The following is a 9,842-nucleotide window of genomic DNA, read 5'->3' on the forward strand; positions in this document are numbered from 1 at the left end:
CTCCCCCCCCCCGCTCGGCGTGTTGCTCGACTGCGCGGCGGGCTGCCTCTCCTTCTACGGCGTGGCGGGCGGGTGCCCCTCCTCTCCCGCTTCCTCGCCTCCTTCCTGGAGCCGCTCTACCCTGCCGTCATGGTCAGCAGCGGCGCCTCGGTCACGCTCAAGCAGCGCCCCTCCGAGGCCTAGGCCAATAAAGCTGGACTCGAGCGCTGGCTGCGCCCGCAGGGAGGGGCGCGCCGGGGGATGGGGGCCGGCCCCGCGGGGTCCCTTGGCCCGGGGTGGAGGGGCGGGCGGCGAATCCGCCTCCTGACTCGCTGCCTGGACTTCACCAGCGACGACCACCCAGGGGTCCCGGGAGGTCCTGGGGATCCCCGAAAACAGGCCGATCCTCCCGTCCCCATTGTCACGGGAGAAGGGGCTCAGAACCAGGCTGGCGATCCCCCTGGGACTGGGGACAGCCCCGTGGCCTCCAGAGGGGGGCGATTCCTGACCAGGATGCTCGGCCTCCCCCACCCATGAGCTCCTAAGCCCCTTCGGAGGGTCTCAGGTTGCCCAGGAGTGGGCGGGGCTTGGGCCAGGTGACTCCTCCGCAGGTGGCCAGACGGAGAGCTGGCACCTGACCCGCGGGCGTAGAGGTGTTCTGAGTTACTGGCTTAATTGGAGGCTAGGGAGTTAAGCCGGGGAATCATGACTGTGTCAGACCTCCCTCCCCAAAAGGCTGAGGGCGTCGGTCCAGGCGGGGCTCCGGCCCCCATTCCTCTGCCCAGCAAGAGTTTTTCTCACATGGCTGGTGTTTTTCAGCTGAGGAGCATGTGGAATTGAAGCTCTCCAGGTGGGTGGGTGCCTGGAAGCTGCTGTCCCCGCCCCCCAGCCTTAAGCCCACCGCACACAGCTCCCCTGGGTAGCACTGCTGGGAAGCCAAGGGGCTTCATTCACATCCAGGTCTCTTCCATCTGACCTGCCCAGCCAAGCCAGACCGTGTGGAAGTCACAGGGAGAGGCTGGGCCTTGCCCTCCGACCACAGCAGCTGTGTGACCGGGGACTCAGCCCCTCCAGGGAAGCAGCCTGGACATTTCTGGCCTCGACCAGTTACTTGTTCCTGTGGCTTCTCTTGTGGGGGGAACCCTGGTAGGGTTAATGATTGGCTCAGAAGAGGAAATGAGACAGTCACGGGGGGAGAAAACTCCCTGGGGCAATGTGGTCCAGAAACAGGGCGTGCCTGAATTCCATCCCCGCCTGGCCTGTCGCCAGAGACGTCAGTAACCCTTGTTTCTTACTCTGGGGCCTGGTAGGGTGTCCAACTGGCAGGTGGAAGGTGCACTCGGATGGCCTCACAGAGTGGGGCACCCTTTGGCTGCTCTGAGCCTGGGCTGTGGTTCTGTTGACCTTCCTCCCTGGAGGCTCTGCTCAGCACCAGTCCAGTAACTTCCATTCCTCACCAGTGCTACTGGTGTGGATGGATAGAAATTAAACCTAAACCTTTTCCCTTTGTGGGGAAAGCTTGCATGCCAAAGTGCTTAAATCTTGTCTCCCCACTCCCCCAAATCAGTCCATGGACTGAGGTCAGGAAAGGCTGAGGGGGACTTTCTGGTGGTCCAGTGGCTAAGACTCTGAGCTCCCAATGCAGGGGGCCCAGGTTCGACCCCTGGTTGGGGAACTAGAACCCATGTGCAACAACTAAAGATTCTGTGACCAAGATCAAAGGTGCTGCAACTAGGCCCTGTTACAGCCAAATAAAAAATTTTTAAATGCTGAGAAGGTAAAAAGCATGACCCAAGGAGACAGCAAGAGCCAGCTCCATGGATATGAGTCCTTCCCCACCGGGGTGGGGGGGGGTGGGGGGGATGGGAGGGCGGGGTGGAGCCGATGGAGGTGCCTCCCTCATCAGCTCCTCCAGGCTCTGAAGGAGCCTTCACGTGTGTGATGCTGGAGCCTGATACCCTTAGGCACACGCTGATGTGAAACCCACATCAAAGGCATGTTACTTGTCCGCTTAAACAGTTCCCCAAATTCATAAGCCCCCGGGGATCCACAATGGTAGTCCTGGGGGCAGGGTGGTCATCAGATGCTTGCCAGTATTTCAGAAAGCCAAACAGCAAGCAGGCCTGCGTGTCAGTGAGGCTCATCAGGAAACCACAATGTTGGGGTTCTTGGCTCAGCATTTGCCTCCTGGGTGAATATATCATAGCGGGTGATTCAGGCTGCAGAATCAGCCAGAGCTCTTCCATAATCCACATGGGTGAGCCCTGGCCTCAGCCTTTTCCCAACCTTGAAGAGACCAGGGAAGGCACTGTCCCTAGACTGCCACCCACATTCTTCTCATGCCTTCCTGCTCCTGCCTTAACACAACAAATTTTTTTTTTTAATGTGAATCCAGACAGACTGTAAACTAATCTTCCCCAAGGGTTATTTCACTTAAAAAAATCCTGTGTCATTTCTCACAAGAAGATTATGTTCCTATATTACTTGGGCAATTTTTAAAATATATATATTAGGTAAAAGTAATTTTCCTTTTATTTAACAAACACGTAATGCCTACTGCACACCAGGGGCCCTGTTCATAGCAAATGAAATGTTGATGGCAAAACAGCTCATTTAATTCTAATAACAACCCCCACCCTGTGCAGGAGGAAACTGAGGGTAAGAAGTGCCTTGTTCAAGATCATGAAGGTACATGAATTGCGGAGCCAGATTCAAACCCAGTCAGTCTGCTTTTTCAATCATTATGCTACGCCACCCCTCCAATAGCACATTCATTGTAGAAAATTTAGGTAATATAGAGACGCAAAAGAAAAAATATTCCAGGGCTTCTCTGTTGGCTTAGTGGTAAAGAATTTGCCTGCCAACACAAGGAACCTGGGTTCCATCCCTGGTTGGGAAAACCCCATGTTCTAAGGGACAACTAAGCCATGCATCACAGCTACTGAGCCCAAGCACTCCAGGGCACGTGAGCCGCAACTATTGAGCCCGCTCACACTAGACACCATGTTCTGCAATAAAAGAATTCACTACAATGAGAAACCCTTGCCCCACAGCTAGACAGTAAACCCATCCCTGCCCTGCCCCGTTCTCCACGACTGGAGAAAGCCCGAGCACAGCAACGAAGACCCAGCACAGCCAAAGATAATTTTTTTTTTTTTTTAAAGAAGATATTCCTACCATAATCCTTACCACCTCCCTGCAGAGATAACCTCTCCTGGAGAATTTCCTTGCAGTCTTCTTTTGTTATCAAGATGTAGATGTTGTAGCTAGAAGACACAACTATCATGCATTTTCCAAAGTTACTTTCGAAACGTAACGTGACATATTACATCCTACACATCTGCCCTACAGCTTTGTTTTATCTTTAACTCCTTCCCTGATTCCCTCTAGAGGTGGGTGGCGAGTGGCAGCCCAGCCGAAGTCACAGATGTTGCTTCCTGGATGTTACTGAAAGTCTGACCCAAACCCATGGGGTGGGAGGGTGAGAAAGGATGGAGCTGAAGGATGCTGGTACCAGCAGACGTTTCCGTCCATCTCATCATCCCATCGCACAGGTGAGGACAGCAGGAAGCAGGACCAGCTGGCAGGAGCCTCAAGAAGGAGTCTTAACTCTTCCCTTCCCCATGAGAGGGTGTGCGCAGGCTGGAGGTGGAAGGATGGGGATGTTTGTGGGAGCCTCTGGCAGAGGCCCTGCCTGTAATGCAATAGCTACCAGACGGCTGTCGGGAGCATCTCCCCAAAAGCCCACATAAGCACAAACCCTACAGTTTTCTTCTGTGAGAAAGGCAATCTGTTGGGGACCTAGACCGGGTCTACAGAGGTAAGCCGGGCTTCCCTGGTGGCTCAGTGGTAAAGAATCCACCTGCCAATGCAGGAGACACAGATTCGATCCCTGGTCAGAGAAGATCCCATGTGCCACGGACCAACTAAGCCCATCCATCACAACTATTGAGCCTGCGCTCTAGAACCTGGGAACCAAAACTACTGAAGCCTGCCAGCTAGAACCCATGCTCCGCAAGAGAAGCCACCACAATGCGAAACCCATGCATGACAACAGAGTAGCCCTCGCTCGCGTAACTAGGGGAAAGCCCACGTGGCAACGGGGGCCCAGCACAGCCAAAAAGAAACAAATAAAATATAAAAATAAAGAGGTAAACCGCCTCCAGCCTTCCCTGCTGACCCAATCCCATCCCCACTCCCACCCTAGCTCCTTGCCTTGAACATCAGTGTTCAGTAGTTCTCATGGACTGCATCACCAGCCCCCACTCCATTCTACTCTTCTACTCGACTCACCTCTCGCCCTTTGCCCCTGCCATCCCCTCTGCTGGGATCATGCCTCACCCTCACCTGCTTCCTTATTCTTCCTCCTCATTACTTCTTTTTTTTTTTTGGCTGAGCCCCACAGCATGTGGGATCTTAGTTCTCCAATGAGGAAGTCCCTCAAATGAGTCTTAAGGACTAAGGAGGAGAAAGTAACAAGCGATGAGAAGGAGGGACTTCTCTAGTGGTCCAGTGGCTAAGACTCTGAACTCCTAATGCAGAGGACCCAGGTTCCATCCCTGGTCAATGAACTAGATCCCACATGAGGCAACTAAAAACCCTGCATTCTGCAGCTAAGACCCACTGCAGCCAAAAAACAAAAACCCGAGGAGCCACTTTAAAAAAAACTTAACTAAGACATGTTTCGCCCCAGGAAGCCACTCGCAAACCCTCTTCTCCCTAAGCCAGGTGGGCTCTCCCCTCTCCTGCCATCACCTTCTACACGCATCCCTCCTGGCACCCACCTTGTTTCATGTGGGAATTCTCCATCAGACCAGCTGCATGCTGGGTATGTCATGTTGGTCTCTTTTGCTTAGCACATGCATGCCCCATGTGAAAGTGTGAAAATAACTCAGTTGTGTCCGACTCTTTGCGACCCCATGGACTGTAGCCCGCCAGACTCCTCTGTCCATGAGATTCTCCAGGCAAGAATACTGGAGTGTATTCCATTCTCCAGGAAATCTTCCTGACCCAGGGATTGAACCTGGGTCTCCTTCATTGCAGGCAGATTCTTTACCATCTGAGCCAGCGCTTAATTGATATTGACCTAAGGACTGAAGGAACACTTCAGCGGTCAGAGGGTGGAAGGCCACCTCGATCCTTGCCTGGGTCAGGCTGGGTTGGCTGGGTGCAAGTGGCCCAGGAATGGCCACTCACCTGGTTCCTTCTTCCTTTGCATCCTTTTCTCCCTCCTGAAGCCAGGTCCATGTGCCCACTGCATCCAGATAGATGCAAAGGACCTGTGAATTCTTCCCTGGTTTCCATCTCGACCTCCCCTCTAGCCAGAAGATTATTCGAGGCTGAGGGCCCTCCAGCAGGCGTGTGAGGGGAGAGACATAGACCTCTCTGGCCTCTGTTTGCTGATCTGTAGGAAGGCATGGATTGAGATATCACTTGTATTTTCTGAAGATTATACAACTCCCAGGGCTTCTCAGACCAGATGGTTGGAAGACATGGTGCATTTCAGGTAGAGCCAAGACTAGGGTGAAGCCAGTGAGACCCTCACCAGGGGCTCGGCATTTAAGTGCACACATGTGGGGTCAGTCGCTCAGTCGTGTCCGACTCTTCACTACCCCATGGACTGTAGCCCGCCAGGCTTCTCTGTCTATGAGATTTTCCCAGCAAGAGTATTGGAGTGGGTTCCCATTTCCTTTTCCAGGGGATCTTCCCAACCCAAGGATTGAACCCATGTATTGGCAGGTGGATTTGTCACGAGAGTGTATGCTCCTTGGTTTTTGTCCCATCACAACAAAGATTTGGAATGACGGACATTAAAGCTCCCTTGGCGTGTCACAGCTCTCGGATCTTGGATAGACCGTGTTATAGCTCTCAGGTCTCAAAAGGACCATGTTATAGTTCTTAGACAAATCAGTGTTACAGCTCTATTTTATTTAGAAGATAGCAGGAAAATCCGTCTTTGAGGCGTGAGGGCACATCGATCCAAAGACGTAAAGAGAAGAGCGCCCCAGCGCGCGGGAGAGAGTTTTGACTCCTCTTTGCATATGTTTTTCTCTCCCTGGGCCTGTCCTGTGTAAATTGGGCCAGCCAGGAGTGCTGTTTGTTCTACCTGAGGTCCTCACTCACTTCCTTGGACCTTCCTTTGTTCTATTTTCGCGGGCTTTTCCCTTCCGTGTCTTTTAGCCACCGCCATTCTGGACTCCTTTTCCCTATTCTACCTACCTAACAGATTCTTTACCACTGAGCCACTTGGGAATCCTTCAGGATTTAAGGGGAGGAGGCAAAAAACTCAGGAAACAAGATAAATAATATTTAAGGCAATATTTCACCAAATCAAAATTAATGCAAAAATCTATGATGGACAGAATATCAAAATTGTAAATAAAGACTCATCTTTTGGGAATTCCCTAGCAGCCTAGTGGTTAGGACTCTGCTCTTTCACTGCCAAAGACACAGGTTCAGTCCCTGATAAGGGAACTAGGATCCTGCAAGCTGGGCAGCATGGCCTAGAAGAAGGAAAAGGACGCATTTCTAATGACCTGACCCATTGCTTGTACTACCTGCCACTAGTACCTTGCACTAGTCCCAGCCCTGATTCCAACAAAATTTTACTCATGAAACCATTGGCCACTCCATTGGTACTTTTTTTTTTTTTTTTTTAAGGCTGCTCTGTGTGGCATACGGGATCTTAGTTCCCTGACCAGGGATCGAACTCATTGCTGCATTGAGAGCTTGGAGTCTTAACCACTGGACCACGAGGCAAGTCCCCACTGGCCATACATTATTGGTCTGATTTTCTAAAAATATTACCTTTAAATTATTACTAGATTATTATGTATGTATTTTAAGAATTTTTTTTTTAAGAATTATTTTTGTATTTATATTTTTGGCTGTGCTGGGGCTTCGTTGCTGCACACAGGCTTTCTCTAGTTGCAGCGAGCAAGGGGCTACTCTCTAGATTCCGTGCACGGGCTTCTCATTGAGACGGCTTCTCCTGGTGCTCAGCGGAGGCTCACGGGCTTAGCTGCCCTGCGGAATGTGGGATCTTCCCAGCCCAGGGGTCGAACCTGTTTCCCCTGCATTGGTAAGCAGATTCTTAACCACTGGATCACCAGGAAAGTTCTTATTATTTATCTTGTTTACTGAGTTTTGCTGGTGTCCCTGTAAATTTTGAATTCCAGGCAAGTGCTTCTTCACTCATCTCACCCCAGACAGGGGTTTCACATGTCCAGAACTTAGTAGCTGGACCAGAGGGAGATGGCATTGATGCCAACTGTCCTGTGAACTCAGAACAATCACGCCCAAGTGCCTACAACGCTCTGTTGTCAGTAATGTAAAATCTGAATAAACTAAGAGACAGGCTTTGAGGGGCCTTGTGGCCACACCAGGGGCAGTGGGTGCTGGTGTTAATGCCAAGTTCTGGCTGATGCTGGGCTTCAGGGTCATTGGGGCACACGAGTGAACGTGCCAGGTTGGATATCTCGGCTGAACATAGAACATGTGGAGGGGTCAGTATAAAGGTGGTGGTGGGAGCTGCAGTTGGGGAGTGAGGAGAGGAGAGGAGGGGGTGCAGGTCAGAGCCTGGGGCCTCTGCCATTCAAAGGTCAAGTGCAGGGACTTTGCTGGTGGCCCGGTGGCTAAGATGCTACACTTCCTATGCAGGGTGACTGGGTTGGATCCCTGGTCAGGAACCTAGATCCTATGTGCCACAACTGAAGATCCTGCATTCTGCAACTAAGACCTGGCACAGCCAAAATAAATAAGTGAATAAACATTTTAAAAAAGAGTTCTTTCTGCCATCTTTCTGTGCTGCCAGAATGGTGCTCATGAATGTCCTGACTGATGCGCTCAAGCATATCAACAATACCGAAAAGGGAAGCAAACGCCAGGTGCTTGTTAGGCTGTGCTCCAAAGTCATCGTCAGGTTTCTAATTGTGATGACGAAGCATGGTTACGTTGGTGAATTTGACATCATCGATGATCACAGGCTGGGAAAGTTGTTGTGAACCTCACCAGCAGGCTGAATAAGCGTGGAGTGATCAGCCCCAGATTTGATGTGCACCTCAGAGATCTAGAAGAACAGCAGAATAACCTGCTCCCATCTCGTCAATTTGTCCTGACATTGTCCTGACAACCTCAGCTGGCATCGTGGACCATGAAGAAGCAAGACAAAAACGTACAGGAGGGAAAAAAAATCCTTGGATTCTTTTTCTAGGGATGGACTGTATACAAATAAAATGCCTCAGAGGAAAAAAAGAAGAGCAGGGACTGCCCTGGTGGTCCAGTGGTTAAGACGCCACGCTTCCAACGCAGGGGTTGTGGGTTCGAACACTGGTCGAGAAAGTACGATCCCATGTGCTGTTCAATGCATCCAAACACACAAACAGAAACAAAGGTCAAGAGCAAACATCACAGGTGGCCAGAGACACGAGAGGAAGCCCAGGAGAGAGAGATGCTCCACAAACCAAAGAAAGAGCTGATTTCAAGGAGGGCGGGACCAGTGTGGTCTGATGCTTCAGGCAGATCAGGACTAGACGTGCTCATTGGATGTGAGCTCACGGGGTGGGAATGGTGAGTGGGGCAGAAGTTTGCCTTAGAGAGCGGAGAGGGAGTGGAGGCGTCAGGCTACGGAGGGGTGGGGGCGGGAGCCCGAGGCCGGTATGAAGAGAAGGAGGGTAGATTTTTGTTCTGGTTTCATTTTAGGAGAGGCTCGAGCTTGTTTGAATGCCAGTCTCACACAACAGCCTGCCTGCATGACGATCTGAAATTTCTCTGCATAGATCTGTGCCCAGCAGAAATTATAGATTTAGCAGGAAATGCTTAAAAAAAAAAAAAGCCACAGTTTCCAAGGGAAGAATAAGGGTCAGGGGGAGACGGTAGCCTAGGAACACGAGGGAAGACCCCTCAGAGAAGGTGGACCTGGGGCTGCATCCTGAAGATGGGTGTCTCCATCAAGCCACAAATGCCCACTGGGCACCTGAGCTGGGTTGAATAGAATCTCCCCCAAGTTCATGTCCATGCAGAACCTCAGGATGTGACTTTATCTAGAAACAGGTTTTTGCAGATGTCGTTAGTTAACAGAGGGTCATACTGTAGAGGGCCTCCCAAGTGGCGCAATGGTAAAGAATCCACCTGCCAATGCAAGAGACACAGGTTCGATCCCTGGAGAAGTACCGGGGTCCAGCCCCGGTTGGATCCAGGGATTCCCTCAGGATGATGGCATCGGCAATTTAGAATAGCAATAGTTTAATTAAGTATTAATTAGAGATATACAGAGTGGTTAAATAGGGATAGCTCAGTGAGAAAATTCAGTGGAGAAAAGAAGCTGAATAACTTGGTTTACGTGGAAAACCAATAAAACTCTGAGACAAGGAGTTTGTGTCACCTGTGTAGGCTGCAGGCATCCTTCCGTTCTCCCGAAGGGGAGGAGACACTAAGGCCTCCCCGGTCAGATCTTAGAAGCCCAGGCAAAATTAGTAGGCTTGACGAGCCTCCAGGCTCCAGATGGGAATTCAGCCAGAAGGTGAAAGAATGACATGGGGAGACCAGGCTTCGGTGAGCAAGGCCCGTAGCTTTATTTTCAACGGGGGCTTTTATACCCTAAGTTGCACATAGAGGATAATAGGGGGTGTGAAATCATGCAAAGTCAGCAGTCTTTGATCCTTATCGAAACTAGGATTTCTTTTCTGCAAACATCGTATACAAATGGTTTAGGTGATTTACATCATGGCCAGAAGGCCTGTTAACATTTTATGACTCTGACAAAGGTTTGTCAACCATAAGACTTATTTTCTCTAAGAGTAATTATTTTAAAGTTTGGCGCCATCCTCCGAAGGTGTTAGAAAAAGTTGCATTCCTATAGGGCA

At 50.8% G+C, this 9,842-nt stretch overlaps 1 protein-coding gene and 1 pseudogene across 1 annotated transcript in view; both read left to right on the top strand.

The window, feature by feature from the left end:
• The window catches only part of LOC105000543 (tripartite motif-containing protein 47-like), an 11,389-nt gene extending 11,206 nt beyond the window's left edge, over positions 1-183 (top strand). The window contains 2 exon segments of the mRNA XM_010856495.1: positions 12-68; positions 71-183. Coding sequence (XP_010854797.1) covers positions 12-68; positions 71-183 — 170 coding nt within the window.
• A 7,607-nt stretch (positions 184-7,790) lies between these two features.
• LOC105000334 lies at positions 7,791-8,191 on the top strand (annotated as a pseudogene).
• Positions 8,192-9,842: the final 1,651 nt, after the last annotated feature.

Source organism: Bison bison, unplaced genomic scaffold (genome assembly GCF_000754665.1).
Source record: "Bison bison bison isolate TAMUID 2011002044 unplaced genomic scaffold, Bison_UMD1.0 scf7180017864371, whole genome shotgun sequence".
Classification (NCBI taxonomy): domain Eukaryota; kingdom Metazoa; phylum Chordata; class Mammalia; order Artiodactyla; family Bovidae; genus Bison; species Bison bison.